Source organism: Pinus tabuliformis, chromosome Q (genome assembly GCF_031772625.1).
Source record: "Pinus tabuliformis cultivar Carrire ecotype Pingquan chromosome Q, CPIR1, whole genome shotgun sequence".
Lineage (NCBI taxonomy): Eukaryota > Viridiplantae > Streptophyta > Pinopsida > Pinales > Pinaceae > Pinus > Pinus tabuliformis.
This window is the reverse complement of record NC_142296.1, coordinates 269,394,690-269,412,702: the sequence shown is the minus strand read 5'-3', so window position 1 is coordinate 269,412,702 and position 18,013 is coordinate 269,394,690. Positions and strand designations below refer to the sequence as shown.

The 18,013-nt window shown below is 34.9% G+C and overlaps 1 protein-coding gene and 1 pseudogene across 1 annotated transcript; one reads left to right on the top strand and one right to left on the bottom strand.

Moving 5' to 3' along the window:
- Window positions 1-11,560: 11,560 nt before the first annotated feature.
- LOC149219226 (ABC transporter B family member 25-like) lies at window positions 11,561-14,226 on the bottom strand (annotated as a pseudogene).
- A 331-nt stretch (window positions 14,227-14,557) lies between these two features.
- On the top strand, window positions 14,558-15,673 carry LOC149219225 (uncharacterized). The gene is made up of 2 exons (XM_089384304.1): window positions 14,558-15,186; window positions 15,280-15,673. Exons 1-2 carry the CDS (start codon window positions 14,752-14,754, stop codon window positions 15,628-15,630), a joined length of 786 nt encoding a protein of 261 aa, XP_089240430.1. The 5' UTR covers window positions 14,558-14,751; the 3' UTR covers window positions 15,631-15,673.
- Window positions 15,674-18,013: the final 2,340 nt, after the last annotated feature.

Genomic DNA, 18,013 nt, shown 5'->3' with positions numbered 1-18,013 from the left:
ATATCTATATATATATATAGATAGACAGATAGATATAGTTCAAGAAAAAAACTTCACTTTCAATGTAAATAGAGATATAGGATTAACTACTCACAAGAACTGGTAAAACACTTTGCATGTTTAATATTTCTTTCTATTTACTCAAATCTTTTAAAGTTTCAAAGTCTAAATTATTTTACAGAAAACATTATAGCAAAATATTTCATTATTTATATTCAAAATTTTTAAAATTTCAAAGCCTAAACTATTTTGGAGAAAATATTAGAGCAAAAAAATTACAATGATTAATTTGAAGTAGCAAAGCCCAATACTAAATGTTATGAACCATGCATCTTAAAATTGATAAGAAATAAAAAATTGCAGTCTATTTAAAAAAGAAAAATCATTTTATAATAAATTCAATACACAAGACATGTTATGATGACCATAAAACTAGTTATATATATATATATATATATATACGGTAAAAAGATACAACTCTCCTTATTATATATAGAAGACAAAAAGGTACAATTACAATGAAAGGTTCTACTCTACATCTTAATATAACAAATAAATTAATATTGAATGTTTATTAAAACCTTAATATAAGTTTCCAATAACCTTGGCATTAGTGATATCTATTACCGGTAAGTAACTCAGTAATAATGCTTTCTTAATTTAATTAATGAGATTAGTTTATAAATAAATGATTGATTGAATTGCTTCCATGTGAAACTATCAACTCGGTGAAAAAAAGTTAATTGCTTTCGCATGAATAGGTAGAATAATAAAATAACATTAGATTGGTGAATTTGTAGGTTATTTTATGTGAATGAATAGAATTGATTAAAATAATGTAAAAGATTTGGTTCATAAGGTTATTTTTATGGGTTTTTGATGTGAACATTCATTTTAATGTGGTAAGCTCATTCTAACATAGTGTATTTCAATAATCCTAGCAATTTTGCTGGGGAAAATTTGAAATATGGAAAATTAGCTTGAAGTTTAAAAACATTGGCGAATCTCACTAGCTCCTAATATGAAAACTATAAAATATTTATTGATGTATTTGTAAAATTATTCAAATTTATAATGATTTTATATATACTATCTATATAATGTTGGTAATGTTTAAGGTAAAATAATTTTATATTGTAAAATTTGGGTGAATAATTTTCATAAATAATAAAATTAGCAATTTATTTTCAAAAAATCATGAAAAATTAGTTCACCTGCAAATATTAGCCCCTAAATGTTTCCATGATTATTTTGTCTAATTAATCATATTTTTTGTTATAATAGTATATATGTTTGTATATCATGTCCACATGCATATTGCCTTAGTGATGATCAATTATATGTCTTGTAAGTGGTAAATTCCACCTTAAAAAAATTGAAGGCCTATTTGTTTATATTGTTTCTCCTTTTGAGTGATTTGATTAGTGTGTGGTTGTCTTGACTGAACTTTATAACTGTGTGAAAAATAGTTTGTCTTCAATTGGAATGCTTTGAATGTTTTTTTTTTTTTTGTCTTTGGTGGGTTTTGAATTTCCAGCCTTTCCTTTTGTGAATATGGTTTCATTTGGTTTTGATTTGTTTTGTCTTTTGGATTACTATTTCTAAATTCCTTAGTTCTCAAGGATTGCTCTTATAACATTGTTATTTTTTTTTTGTTTCTATTGTTTTTATAAGAACTTAAGATAAAAAGTTGATTTTTGCATGAGGGGTCATTACCTTTCCATTTGTTTTGGTTTATATATATATGTTTTCTTTAATAAATCATATCTTTTCACAATGTTTTTGCATTCAGATTTAAAATAGAAAAGTACCTAGTAGAATTGTTTCCCTTCCCATTTCTTATTTGTTTGTTCAAAAAGTCATTCATATTAGTAGTCATGTGGTTTTTCTTTTATAAAGTTTCGTTACGAGGATAGATAATTAAGTACAATTTGACTATGAGGAAAGAGAAGAAAAAATCATTTATAAAATGTTTGTAGAGAATTTTAAAGAGTTCAAAATCAACTTAATAAGTTAAGAATAACTACTTACTTTTATGGTCAATGTTCTTATAATTGATTCTATTGAGTCTGAAAAATACTAGTACCTTTGAGTAATAGAAATCCTAAAACATATGTAGTTTAATATAAAATTAACTAGACCATTATTAGTTAACACATCAAATTATAGTCCAAGTTATATGGCTTTAGACTAATATTAGAGAGTAGTCTCACCAAGGCCACCGAACTAAAACATAGTTTCATTAAAAAGTGGTCAAAATCCAACATCATATAGGTGTTGTTGGGGAAGATCCTCTAACAGAAAAGTAAAACACAAGGTTACATTTGGCTATGTGAAGGGAGACACCCCCTCTCTAGCTTAGATTGATGTTTATGGACTACTATACATAAACCAACTTCTGTTGGGCTTGATCCTTTGTGAATTTTCCCTTTGTGATGTTTTGGGTAGGGATAACTTGCCCACGTGCGTGGTTTTTGTTGATAATTGTCCCCCTCGATTGTTTATTATGAGTTGGAATCCTTATATCCCAGTCATAGGTTCCTGATAGGGGATTGTAGGGGAGAATTACTATTTTACTTGAGATAAAAATTACATCACCATTATAGTGCTCCTATAGGGTTCCCCACAAAGTGAGAAAGATCATATCGGTAAAGGATGTGTTTGGAGGTTAGTGTAACTATTTCTCACACCTTTTTTGTTATATCTTGGGCCCTAAATATCCCAAGATTTCCTCTAGAAGGAAGTTTATCTAACTCTTCTTTATTCTTGTGGTAGTTCATAGCCACCCTGAGTTAGAATTTAGGAGAGTAGTTCGTTTATTTTTCTTTGGATTCTTCCTTTTAATGGTGTGCTCTTTACTTATAATCTACCTTAGGGGGTCTTCGACTTGTCACCTTCAAATAATTTATTAAAAGTTCTTGATGGGCTAGTTATTTTTATTTTTACAACATTAGCAATCATGGTCATACCACTGGGATTAGGGGAAAATAAACCTTCATAACTTCCATCATTGGAAGGGAAGTTAATCCTCCTATCTATACCACTCAAATGGGTAGTTAATTTTATCTATGATTTTGGGTTACCAACATTCCTTGTCATAGTGGAGACACTTGATCCACAACTTCACATTTGGTGATTAATTTTTCTTTCAATATGCCATCAATTCAATATCCAACTATCTCTTAAAATTTTGACAATGGCTTCATAAGCTTTGTTTCTAACGTTGGGAATTTTGTAACTCCTCTTTAGGGTTACCTATTTTGGAGATGATGTGTTCCTCCAAATCACTTGATAAGAATTCGAGCTTTCCAATTTATGGGTTCTTTTGCAGGAGTGAATCCTTTCCCAAATTTTGGGGTCAAATTGGTTGAAATTTTCAATCCTCTAGTTTATCAACTAGAAAAATCCCTTTTTTTGTTATTTTTCAAGTAAGGAAGTAATGTGTTCCCATCTTATGGTATGTCATTTGGGTCCATGCCTTTTTAAAATTTCTAGTGTCAAATGTAAGGAACATTCCTCAAAATGTGATGTCAAAAAGGGGCAACCCCTCATGACCTTTTAAGAATAAAATAGGTGTAGGTTTCCCTCCTTATGGCCAAGGTACTCAATTTTTAATATGAAACTTTGTTTTTCTATAAACAATCCTGGGAAAGCTAGTTCCAGTCACAACCATATTTTTCTTTTCCTAATCCTAGTCAACTAGGGGCTCCTCCCTTTGGGATTTGAAATTTTATGTCTCATTTTCCTCCACCTTTTCTAGAAACACTCAACTATCTCTCTCTCTCTCTCTCTCTCTCTCTCTCTCTCTCTCTCTCTCTCTCTCTCTCTCTCTCTCTCTCTCTCTCTCAAATAATTTAATATCTTATAATACCAAATGGCATATAGTCCACACCAAGCTTCCCTTGAACATTCCAAAGTTTCAAAGAAAATCTATGGAATACAACATTGATCATATTACAACTTTTCATCTTTGGTGTTCCAAAAATTTCCTGACACATGATTCCATTACGTTGAGGCTATTTGAACACAACATTTTCAGGATTTCTACGGAGTGGTATATTGAGTCGAAAGGGGATTTATTTAAGAATTTTAATATTCTGGCATTTATTTTTCTCAACCACTTTCAATTACCCATTTTTTATGATGGTGGGATTGAGATCCTAGAAAATATTAATAAATATAATTCTTCCCATATCTTTAAACACATCCAAGAATGATGGAGAATAAGGTGAATGATAAAGGTATAAATTCCATAAATTCCTAAAGAATTTATCCAATAATGGTTCCTAAAGTCTTTGTTGCATTACATTTTGAAAGTTGTAACCTTTTTGCAGTGTACACTAAAGATAAATCTATATTTGGGGCTCAACAGATAGATTTGATTTATTCTCACTCAATATCCCTTATGAAATCGTTCCCAATACACTGTGATTGAAAATGTGATCTTACAACATCAAAGCCAGCACCACACATTTATCATATTATTGTTTAGGTTAATATCTATACTATTGACCTCATTACAAATGAATTGTATTAGACTTATTTAAATAATCCAACCTTGAATTAGACTCAAGTGACAATTGCAACCCCTCACAAAAATTTATATTGTTAACACTATACAATCTTCAAATTGTGAAGGAAATCAACAATTGAAATGAAAGAAGAAGAATAAATATAACAAGAAAGAAGGTGGTGGGAAGAATAATAATGCAAACATTACCAGTACTACTACTGGTGGGGCCAAAAAGGAAAAGAAATGGGTAAGTTTCCTCGCAAGCTTTGTACGGAATATCATCTGACTCACCTTTTCCCTAAGTTGCAAGAAGCACAATACTTATTGGTGTGGTGAGGCTCTTTGAGCCAACAAGATGTTTTTAATAAACATTTCCATTAAGGGAAGCAATTATTTGTTAGTACTTCAAATAATCGTAGATCTAGGTAACAGGTCATCCAGGGTGGCCCCAATCAAGGGTACATTCTAGTGAACATCTCTATGTTCAAATAAAAGGTGGGTAATTCAACTCATGAGCATAATTATGAGACCCTTGAGTATTTTAAGGGTAAGGATGCTCTACAAGCATAAAATATTTTTCATATTGAGAAACTTGTGGTTGATTCAGTGCCACATATGCAGAAAGATATTCTTAAGAGTTTTACACGTAATCCAAATTCTAGATCCATCCAAATATTTTCCATTTTGAAATATTTGGTCTACACATTATGCATTATGTCTACCCTAGAAGCACTCTAGACATTTCCTACAAAAAGTAGTGCACTATTGTTTACCATTCTAGTCGTTGATCCAAATATATGTCAAATTATTATGATTTATATATATATAACATTCTATTGCATCTTCCTCATCATGTATCCTTTCATATTCATGTTACTTACCATGTGAAGTATATTTTCAAAATGGTCATCAATGAGGTAACTTAGACATGTGACATGTAATTATCATGTTGGAAATCCATTGGCTCTCCTAAGTTAGCTCCATTTCCCACATTTTTAATGTCATTCAATGATAATCCTTTTTGCAATCATGAGATTATTTCCTATTTTCACATTCAGATAGAAGGATAAATTGTGTCCATTAAAGTGGAAATATTTTACACTAAGATTCATTATAATCTTCTACTAGGATATAACTAAGTATACATTATGAAAGTCGTGGTTTTCATGTTGCTTTGGGTCCCTTACATTCCTCATTAGGTAAGATAAATATAATAAAGCACATGGATTATTGTCTCAATGACCTAGTTACATCAATAGGATTTTTGGTCCACTTAGTTGATAAATCCCATAAGGGAATAAGTAATTTAGGGGTTGGCATGTATCTTTTATTGATGGGAAGCTATAATTTCTCCCCCCATATGACTTACATTAACACCATTTCCACTAGCTCTACTACACTAATAACCTTAGTTCTAGTTTTTTGAATGTGTTATTTTATAATTCTTTACCTTGAGGATCTATCATTGTTACCACCTCCTAGTTGAATGGAAAAGGGTGACTATGTGGGAAGGGTTATGCCTTTGTCTATAGCTGATGTTTCTTCTCAATTTATTTTGAATTCCTCCATATAACTTGATCCATTTCCTCTCATTTGGAAGAGTTAGATCATCTTTTGTTTCCCATATGGGCTACCAAATTTTCCCTCTTGATGGATCACTTAGATACAATTTTACCTTCCAATGACGCAATTCTCAAAGTTATGACTTTTCCTAAGAGACCTTTGGAGGATATGTGCCATATATCTTATTTCATCCCCAAACTTAATAAAGTAGAAAGTAGTGAATATCAACCGACCATGCTAGAAGGTGAGAATTGGTCCGCAAATCCATTGGAAGTAGCCTTTGTGTTTTCTAAAGGAAATGCGGCTAACATTTTCGAGGCAATATTGATCAACATCTCTCAAAACTCCTACGTGGTGGAGAACATTTTCATTTGAGTGGATTTTTTGCTAAAGGGATTTGAATTTACATTGCTTTTTTTAAAAGAGTTCCATAATGTTTTACTTAGACATATGAATGAATGTATGGAATTCATCCCATAATTGCTCAACATGAAATTAAGACATATGAAAATGCAAATATTACTAGAGAAAAATTGGTTGGTTAATTTAAAGAAAGCTACAATGATAAAGAAAGAGGTAGAGAAGCCACTTAAGATAGGCTTCATCAACGTTGTTCCTCTTACTGAATGGGTTTCTAATCCGTTTCTCATAGATTAAAATCAAGGAACTATTAGAGTATGCATGGAATTTTTAGATCTATACAAAGATTTTTCAAATGAAAATTTCTCCCCACCCTTCATTAATTAAATTGTTGCCGAGAGTGTGAGAAGTGAATCATTTTGTTCATGGATGGATTTAATGTCTATAATTAGATTAAAATCACCATCATAAAATGACACTTATTTGTCCTAGGAATATTTGGATATAACAAAGTGTATTTTGGTCTAAAAATTCATTATTGAAATTTTGAGGTCGAAAATGGGTCTCAAAACGAAAATGGTACTAATAAAATGAAAGTCTAAAATACTCAATAAGATTCAAAATGATGATGTCACCAAATATTTTTGCAGAAAAAAAGAATTTTTTTTTCTTAATTATATTTTCACCTTATCTTCTTATATATTTACTCAAATATCAAATAACTCAATGTACATGCTTTTGAGTTGACACACGCCCAAAAAAAATTAAAAATATATGAAAAATATTATTATGAGCTTAATATTAATTTAAAAAAATATTGCATCCTGAACTACAATTACAAAAACAAAAAATAACACATTATAAATATAATAAACCTTTGCCAAATTTCAAATAAAATTAACTATACCAAATTTCAAATAAAAGGAACTAGAAAATAAACCCCAAAAATCAAAATCTATAAATCTAAGAAAGTTGAACTACAATTTTGCTCTTTTAAGAGCACATATTGTCCGCAGAGTCGTACAAATTATAAGTGGAAATTCATATGGATGACCTGAGATTCAGGAACACTGGCCTAGTAATCCATTTTATTTCCATGGGAGAGGGAAAGTTGACACAATGGAGATATTGTTTTCTTATTGGAGTTGGAACTCTTCCGCAACACAACCTTATTGGACACGCTATATTTCAATATTTTTACGCCGTAAGGCGTTCCTCTATGAAATCAACTCTCCTCTCAATATACGTGTACATTTGTGGGCCTTTGATTTTAGTGTTAGACGATTAAAATAATGTGAGCCATTCGATTAATTTGACCCTTGCCCTTCTCGGCATTATCTGGATCGCTCTTGTTCACCTCTACTTCCAGGTGCTTGACCACAGGAGCGGAGCGGAAAGGCAGAGCCCTGTACCCTCTACGATTGGTATTGTTCCTCTCTTCATTCATGTCAAGGTTGCAGAGTCATTGCCCATCATATCCTTCTTCCATGGTGGAGGGTTTGCTGCCCATGGCACGAAATCAGAAAACCTTTTGCGTCTCCATGGCAGAGCATTTTCTACCCTGTCTTCCGATTTCGTGTTCTACGACATTTTCTGCAGACAAATGGGCCATTCACTACCATATAAATGCTCTGTAAGAGTTTTCAGTTAACCCTAAGTTGTTTTTCTTACCAACAACAGAGCCCTGTACCCTCTACAATTGGTATTGGATATGCGTCGAGTAGTGTTATATTTCTCCTCCATGCCCCAACGGGAGTGCAAGTTCCTCTCTTCATTCCTCTCGAGACTGCAGAGTCATTGCCCATTGTCTCTTTCTTCCATGGTGGAGGGTTTGCTACCCATGGCATGAAATTTGAAAACCCTTTGCGTCTCCATGGCAGAGCATTTGCTACCCTGTCTTCTGATTTCGTGTTCTACGACATTTTTTGCACATGGCTAACCACGAGACGCAGTGTTAGTGATCCTTAAGTATTCCAACTACGTATTCCAACTACGTGAGGCTTTAACATAGTGCTTAGTCTTTACAGGTTCACCTCTTCCTCTGGACCCTGACATAGTTATCTTGATACGGATTTTCCCTAAACTTCATCAAGCTCAAAAAATTTAGTTAATATTTAATTGCTTTCTCGAAAATCTCTGAAACATACCTTTCAAAATTATTGGGAGTTTGATTTCAATGGTGGAATTCCTCCAATAGACTCGTTCTGGAAACCCATATAATTTTTGTTTTACATGTTTTTTTATGTTCTATTTTGATTTACTTAACTGCTTCTGGGGATCCTAGTTATAAATACTAAATAGTGCTTGGTATTATGTTGTTTTGAAGCTGATTGTGGTTCAATGAAGTGCAGCGAATAACATCAGAAGAAGCCCTCAGGCATTAATGGTTTAGGGAGGCTCCATTGCCAAAATCAAAAGAGTTTATGCCAACATATCTAGCTCGACATGATCATGATAGGTACGATGCTTTAATTGTTAATGGCTGTGTCATTTGTTAGCATTATTAAGGAAATTGCTATTGGATCAATATGCAGATCATGAACATACTGTGTAGCTACATGGATAATCAGATATGCTTTTGGTTTTAGGCGAATGGGATATGCGTCGAGTAGTGTTATATTTCTTCTCCATGCCCCAACGGGAGTGCAGGTTCCTCTCTTCATTCCTGTCGAGACTGCAGAGTCATTGCCCATTGTCTCTTTCTTCCATGGTGGAGGGTTTGCTACCCATGGCATGAAATTTGAAAACCCTTTGCATCTCCATGGCAGAGCATTTGCTACCCTGTCTTTTGATTTCGTGTTCTACGACATTTTTTGCACATGGCTAACCACGAGACGCAGTGTTAGTGATCCTTAAGTATTCCAACTACGTATTCCAACTACGTGAGGCTTTAACATAGTGCTTAGTCTTTACAGGTTCACCTCTTCCTCTGGACCCTCACATAGTTATCTTGATATGGATTTTCCCTAAACTTCATCAAGCTCAAAAAATTTAGTTAATATTTAATTGCTTTCTCGAAAATCTCTGAAACATACCTTTCAAAATTATTGGGAGTTTGATTTCAATGGTGGCATTCCTCCAATAGACTCGTTCTCGAAACCCATATAATTTTTGTTTTACATGTTTTTTTCTGTTCTATTTTGATTTACTTAACTGCTTCTGGGGATCCTAGTTATAAATACTAAATAGTGCTTGGTATTATGTTGTTTTGAAGCTGATTGTGGTTCAATGAAGTGCAACGAATAACATCAGAAGAATCCCTCAGGCATTAATGGTTTAGGGAGGCTCCATTGCCAAAATCAAAAGAGTTTATGCCAACATATCTAGCTCGACATGATCATGATAGGTACGATGCTTTAATTGTTAATGGCTGTGTCATTTGTTAGCATTATTAAGGAAATTGCTATTGGATCAATATGCAGATCATGAACATACTGTGTAGCTACATGGATAATCAGATATGCTTTTGGTTTTAGGCGAATGCGGCGGATTATTTAGAGTCCAGATCCTTTAGAAGAGTAGCGGAGAAAGGAGCTGCGACAAGGTGAAGTAGGTGTTGGCGGGTTATTTTGTTGATATTACCAACATAGACATTTATGGGAGAAATTGGCATGCATTTTGGCAGGGTGTTGATTCCTGAGGTATAAATGGACATCATTCTGATTAAACTCTTCAAGGCCAGATATTATCAGCACTGGGAGTAGGAAAAACTGTCTTTGAGTGTTCAATAGTTCATAATGTTGATGAGCAAGCTTACGAGATCAGATTTGTAAGTGGAGGAAGTCAATCAATTTGGGCTTTTGCTACCAAGTAAAAAATGTTATGGATTTGTTTATTGGTTCGTCGGGGCTAATGGTTTTAGAGTGCGTCATGCATGCAGTTTGCATCGCAAGGTGGGCATAAGGACTTCCATTGGGGTAACCTCAGTTTCATTTCAAGGTTGTGCATGTAACATATTTCTTTGGCATATTGTAAGAGATAATCAAATTTTCACCAAAGTTGTGGGAAATGATATTGATGGTTTTTTTGCAATATGCGCAATTATTATTTTTTAATCTTGCCTTGTGTGTGCAATAGAACGCCTGGTGATAAGTGGAGGACAAGTTCTTTGATCTTTATACCATAGAACGGAAGGAAGGCAAAATACTGCATACAAGGTAATGATGCTTATGCAATCTTTCTGGAACCTCCACAATGAAGTTCCAGATGGTTTTTCTTTCCATCACTGATGGATTATTATTGGTGGCAGGCAGAAGGAATAAGGGAATAACTACTCTATTATGATTATCTTGTTTTATGTAAAAAGTAGTACTTTTACAGAGTATGTTACATGACTGGACTATTAAACAATTTAATGATATCAAGAAGTTAAGGCATGGAAGTTTGGAGGGTTTTGTTCGAATCATTGTGTTAGTCATCTTTGGGATTATAGCTACACAAAAATGCCTTGGTTTATCATGTTGTTATTCCACGAAGTGTTCATCCATTTATTTTACTTGGATATTTAGAGTGAATCCTTGTCAATAACACGCTTTTAGAGGATTTCAGACTACTTTACTGTTAGTTTCAGTGACTACATTGTAATGAATTCAACAATTTAAAAGCAATTAGCAACATGCTCTTCAGCCAAGATAGTTATTCTCTCGTGATACTTTCTCTTACCCTTGATTCCATCAGCCTTTCACTGGGTGGCACTGTAAACAAGTTTTGGTAACTTTTTCCTCAGATATTTTGGAATGCAGTGTGATGGGTTAAAGAATATGGAGAAGTTGAGAGTCTGAATTAACCATATATTACATCTCTTACTAGTCCATGCATAAGAAGATCAATTTATGTTTCCCATGATTTTTAAGAGCATTATCTTCTTTAAGAAGTATAAAATAAATACTAAGCAGGATTTGCAATAAGTCCAGGAGACAACCACAAACACATGAAATACTCAACAAGATTTCCTTCCATAAAATTATAAGCAAGGATCATCTAACAATTGTTAATCGTCAAATTTCTGTGTGAGTGACTCTGGTATCAGAGATTCAGACTAGATGTAATTAGCCATCAATGTAGTATGGATTTATGAAACGCAACTCAGGTAGTTTGCTCCATGTTCGTTCGGGCTAAGAAAACTTAAATTTTAGTTTTGGATCCTTGCAGTTGCCTTCGAATTAGAGATGCATAGATACCATTCTTTTTCAACAATTCCTCATGAGTACCACTTTCAACTATCTGACCGCCTGACACAACTGCCACGGTAGTTGCACTTTAGACTGCTGAAAGTCTATGTGCTATAACTAAAACCGTCTGTCCTTTTATCAATTGGTCCATGGCATCCTGATTAAATACAAGCAAGGGCATTGTTAAGGAAGAAAATAAGATCACACGAAAAATCAAGAGTAATAGAAGAACAAAGAGGATATCATGGTTTGGGTCATGGTATCACCTGAACCAGGTATTCACTCTTTGCATCCAAAGCACTCGTAGCTTCATCCAAAAGAAGTACACGAGGATTCCTCAGTAATTCCCTTGCTATTCCAATCCGCTGTTTTTGACCCCCTGACAACTTCACACCATGCTGTCCAACAAGTGTATTGTACCCTTCCAAAAAATTTGATACAAACTCATGGGCATTGGCCATTCTCTGTATTTGTTGAGTCAGAAGTGGACAATGTTTCAAATTTAGGAGAATTCCATATTCATTGAAATAGTCAAATGAAGCAACTAATTGTACTCTCAATTTGACAATACAAGTCGCATGTTTCTAGTTCAAATCAAACGAGATTTAACGGCAGCATTTTCAATGTCAACAGTGCTGGCTCTGCCTTTCAGTCCATATAGAATATTGTCTACTACTGAGCAGTTGAAAAGAACAGGTTCGTGGCTCACAATACTTGCAAAATTTTCCAGTTGGTTTTAAATGAGTGCATGAAAATCAATTTTGCTTCCAGGTTGGTACTTTCCCCTGAAAAATCGAGTATAGTAAACATGAAAATAGATTGCCTCTTGTTTATATCTTCTAAAAATGTCTGATTATAGTAGGCACCCACATTAACAGGTGTAATAGATGAACAAATATTAGATAATATCGACACATCGTTCATTGTTGATTCGAAACATGGTGCAACTCCTAGCTCATCAAACAAGTCTATAGTCATTGCCTGCAACCCAGCAGTGCCTCCACACACTCGTGGTTGATGCGTAGACGACAAAAACAATACATTCTTTAAACTTGTGTACTCTCAAACATTTCGAATACTCCATTGGACCCAAATTTAACAGAACCCCAAATCGGAATTACCTGTACTCCCATGGACCCAAATTTAGCAAATTCCCAAAACAAAATCAGATTATATGCATGGCTCATCCAAGGAGAGTCAAGATGGTTGCACAGTAAATCAGGAGGGAGATAACAGATATGCTTTTGAGGGACAAGATATTACAACAGGCCATTCTTTCAGAGACTGCACTAGGAGCAAACAAGTACTTATCTTCACTAAAAACAATCAATGATGTTGAAGTGTGAGTCTGCCAAAAAGGTACATTTATATTCTGTAATGTAAATACCATTTTATGTACCTTTCTATTTTTTGTTTTCTCTTGACATATCTATTTTTGTAAATATAAGAAGTATTTTTCAAATTTAAAAAAAAGAGAGATCATCCGTAATCTCTCCAATTGCCCTTCTAGAAAGATCATTTTGGACAGATCCTCGACATCAATAGTAGCATGTAATTCTCTGATAATCATTCTATTGGAAGAAAACAAACTCTTAGAATAGGCAAGGGTTCTCTACTCTGTCCATGTCCTTTGATCAGTATCCCAAAAACCATGCCACAGAAAAACACCCTTCTTGTTGAGTTCCCTTGGCTAAAATCTTGTGAGTTCTAATGCATTGTTATTGCATTCTCCAAAATCTAAATAGGATGGAAGGTGAGATCTGATCCCCTCCTATTGCCAATAAAGTCCCAATAAATACACTTAGTCATGGGCTTCCAGGCTTCCCAAAGTTCAAACACTCTTGAGGACAAGAAATTCCTATATTCTGAAGTATTGAGGAGCACAAATGATTCCACATAGTGAAAAGTGACCCTAAATTTTGCTGATATGACTGCATTACATAGTCTCTGTGGATGAGTTAAGCTTTCCAAATGGGGCTCTCCAACAAGACTCCTTACTACCCACATTGTTGCCAAAATCTTCGATATCAATAAGCCCTTGTCAACCTTCTAGCTTTGGCATGATGCAGAGATGCGAAGAGAAACCCCATTATCTTCCATACTTAGCCTATAAGAATGCTCTTAAAATCTTCTCCAGCTTCAGAAATTGAGATTGGATTGGAAACCAGCAAGAAGCATAATACATGTGACCATCTTGCAGAATCTTGGAAGTGATCGTGAGCTTTCCAACAAAAGGAAGGTCCTTGTAATGCTAATGTAGAAGCTTAAGCTGCAACTTCCTCATGCACCATTCCAAAAATGAAAGCAGGAAAAGATGAATTCAATGGAAGAAATCAACTGGGCAATTGAAAAAATAATCAGAATGATGACCATAATGATAAAGCCCAGTTAATTTCAGATCGAGCAGAGGAGAATCCATTTCTGGTGCAAGAATTAGTTCCAGCTGTTGTCACATTGTCTACTTCCTAGTACCTGCATTCTTAGCGTCAATACGTATTCAGACAGTTGCAACACTAGTTTTTCTCTGATTTTTCCACAAAACCCAGTTAGTATTATGGTTTCCTTGACACCCACAATTTCCATAATTTCCACATCTGTTGGAACTGTCTCATCAGCCATGACTACATCTGATCTCTCAGAGGACTAATTATTTTTAACTATTCACAATCATGGGCTTTTTTGTTCTGAAGACAATGAGTTGAGTTCAGCAGTAAGTGGTGATAGCGTGCTTGGACCCAGACTGCAGCCCCTTTGGTCAGGGAAGCTGATGTCTCGATAATGTGACAGCAAGGTGAACTCTTACCTATCTTTCTACCCTTACAGGCCAAAACAGAGGGCCTTTTATTTGAGGAACAGTATGTTTGATATTTTTATGTAATTTTTAGCTTTCTCTATAATCTGCTTAATAACCTCTTATTTTATTTCATGTCAGATCCTGTGGGCGGTTGCCTCTATGGAAAACAAAATGGTTGCATAGTAAATCAGAAAGTCACTGAGGTAGACAATAAACTAAGGAGTGGGGATCAATTTCCAAATATCTCTTTTGAGTCTCAGAGTAATCCAGACAAATATGCTGCGGAGAAAGAGCTATATCTTGGTTCCCTCTGTGAAGTAAGGGACTCATCAAATCCATGGCAGTTTTGGATGATCATGTTGAAGAATGGGAACTTTGATACTAAATCTGAATTGTGTCCAGAGAATGGTAGAAAAGTCAGTCCGATCATTACAAGTAGGACCTTTCCGTGTTTTGGGAAAGGCTGCATGAATCAGCCTCTTGTGTACCACAACTGGACAAAGCCTCAAGAAAATGCAATTTATTCCTGTGATTCACAATCACCCAGTTTAAGGGGAAGCTTCTATGGCACTTATGATCTGAATGCAAGTCTAGGAGCTGACATTGATAATATTTCTTATTTTTCTGTTGTTTGGGAGAAGCAAGCTAGCACAGGCAGATGGATATTTTCCCATAAATTGAAAACGTCCAAGAAATATCCTTGGTTGATGCTGTATTTGCGTGCTGATGCCACCGAAGGATTTTCTGGGGGATATCATTACGACACTCGTGGGATGATGTTGAAGGTCTTTCCTGAGTCCTTATTTGTCTTACTGTTTAGTATTTAGGAAAATGCATTCAACATACTTCATATGCTCACTTCAATATTTTTCGTTTAGTTGCCAGAGTCACCAAATTTCAAGGTAAGATTGACACTCAATGTTATATGCGGAGGTGGTTCAAATAGCCAGTTTTACTTGATTGATATCGGTAGCTGCTGGAAGAATGATGGACAGCCATGTGATGGTGAGGTTGAAACAGATGTTACTAGATACAGTGAGATGATCATAAATCCTGAGGTGACGAGCTGGTGTAGACCTGATAACCTTGCTGTCTGTCCACCTTATCACATGAATTCCAATGGTAGCAAAGTCTACAGAAATGATACAGCTCATTTTCCATACTCTGCTTATCATTTGTACTGTGCACCGGGCAAATACTCAACAAGATTTCCTTCCATAAAATTATAAGCAAGGATCATCTAACAATTGTTAATCGTCAAATTTCTGTGTTAGTGACTCTGGTATCAGAGATTCAGACTAGATGTAATTAGCGATCAATGTAGTATGGATTTATGAAACGCAACTCGGGTAGTTTGCTCCATGTTCGTTCGGGCTAAGAAAACTTAATTTTTAGTTTTGGATCCTTGCAGTTGCCTTCGAATTAGAGATGCATAGATACCATTCTTTTTCAACAATTCCTCATGAGTACCACTTTCAACTATCTGACCGCCTGACACAACTGCCACGGTAGTTGCACTTTACACTGCTGAAAGTCTATGTGCTATAACTAAAACCGTCTGTCCTTTTATCAATTGGTCCATGGCATCCTGATTAAATACAAGCAAGGGCATTGTTAAGGAAGAAAATAAGATCACACGAAAAATCAAGAGTAATAGAAGAACAAAGAGGCTATCATGGTTTGGGTCATGGTATCACCTGAACCAGGTATTCACTCTTTGCATCCAAAGCACTCGTAGCTTCATCCAAAAGAAGTACACGAGGATTCCTCAGTAATGCCCTTGCTATTCCAATCCGCTGTTTTTGACCCCCTGACAACTTCACACCATGCTGTCCAACAAGTGTATTGTACCCTTCCAGAAAATTTGATACAAACTCATGGGCAATGGCCATTCTCTGTATTTGTTGAGTCAGAAGTGGACAATGTTTCAAATTTAGGAGAATTCCATATTCATTGAAATAGTCAAATAAAGCAACTAATTGTACTCTCAATTTGACAATACAAGTCGCATGTTTCTAGTTCAAATCAAACGAGATTTAAAACATGTCTAAAGGTTTTTGAAATGTACGGCAGCATTTTCAATGTCAACAGTGCTGGCTCTGCCTTTCAGTCCATATAGAATATTGTCTACTACTGAGCAGTTGAAAAGAACAGGTTCGTGGCTCACAATACTTACTTGCAAAATTTGCCAGTTGGTTTTAAATGAGTTCATGAAAATCAATTTTGCTTCCAGGTTGGTACTTTCCCCTGAAAAATCGAGTATAGTAAACATGAAAATAGATTGCCCCTTGTTTATATCTTCTAAAAATGTCTGATTATAGTAGGCACCCGCATTAACAGGTGTAATAGATGAACAAATAGTAGATAATATCGACACATCGTTCACTGTTGATTCGAAACATGGTGCAACTCCTAGCTCATCAAACAAGTCTATAGTCTTTGCCTGCAACCTAGCAGTGCCTCCACACGCTCGTGGTTGATGCGTAGACGACAAAAACAATACATTCTTTAAACTTTTGTACTATCAAACATTTCGAATACTCCATTGGACCCAAATTTAACAGAACCCCAAATCGGAATTACCTGTACTCCCATGGACCCAAATTTAGCAAATTCCCAAAACAAAATCAGATTATATGCATGGCTCATCTAAGGAGAGTCAAGATGGTTGCACAGTAAATCAGGAGGGAGATAACATATATGCTTTTGAGGGACAAGATATTACAACAGGCCATTCTTTCAGAGACTGCACTAGGAGCAGACAAGTACTTATCTTCACTAAAAACAATCAGTGATGTTGAAGTGTCAGTCTGCCAAAAAGGTACATTTATATTCTGTAATGTTCTCAATCTTATCTTGCCAGCATTCTGCATAATCGGAACTAAATTATTTTCAGAACTCTCAGTTGATGTCAAAAAACTCTCCATTGAAAACTATGTGACTTGAAATTGCTGATTAAGGCTATGCATAACATGTACCATATGTTGATGCTACTTGTATAATGATGGCATTTCAAGGAAACTAGAAAAAGCATTGTTGAGGCATTCATTGGACACTTTTGAAGCCAATTCTGAGATTTCTGCACTGGCAGCTTCTAGTCCAACAAAACCCAAATTTTGACTAGCAACAGTTTCCCTGGCCTTCTCCAGCACAAGCTACAAGTGAAAGAAATTGTAAGAGAGACATGTGTGAGTTTGAGAGAGTGTGACAACGATGATGAAGATAGAGAGATACATACCAAGGTATTGTTAGGCATTTCGTAATACCATCCATTAACAAATGCTGGGAATATAGCCTGGGCTGCCCTGACAAAAATAAGCATCGCTTTCATTCCCATCCATTCAAAGGAGAAAAATGGTCTCCTTAAACCCCAATATCAATCTAAAAATTCAACAAAATCAACAAACACCGTAAGGGAGAAATTCAGTGTCATTGCAAAATTGGATATTCATTTCAATAAATTTATTTTGCAATGGGGATTCATCTACAGTTCAGGTCAGGTTTATCAAATAGGGCTTATATATCTACTATTTAAAAATATACCTTGCCTATTAGTTATCCAACCTGACAGTCATATGAAGTTATTCAGAAGAATGCTAGAACACATCCATC

What these genes read in the sequence shown, in the direction of transcription:
- LOC149219225 (XM_089384304.1), top strand. Translation starts at nt 14,752, where the DNA reads ATGATCATGTTGAAGAATGGGAACTTTGATACTAAATCTGAATTGTGT. An exon ending in CTCGTGGGATGATGTTGAAG is followed by an intron (nt 15,187 to 15,279) that starts GTCTTTCCTGAG and finishes TTTTTCGTTTAG; the next exon opens with TTGCCAGAGTCACCAAATTT.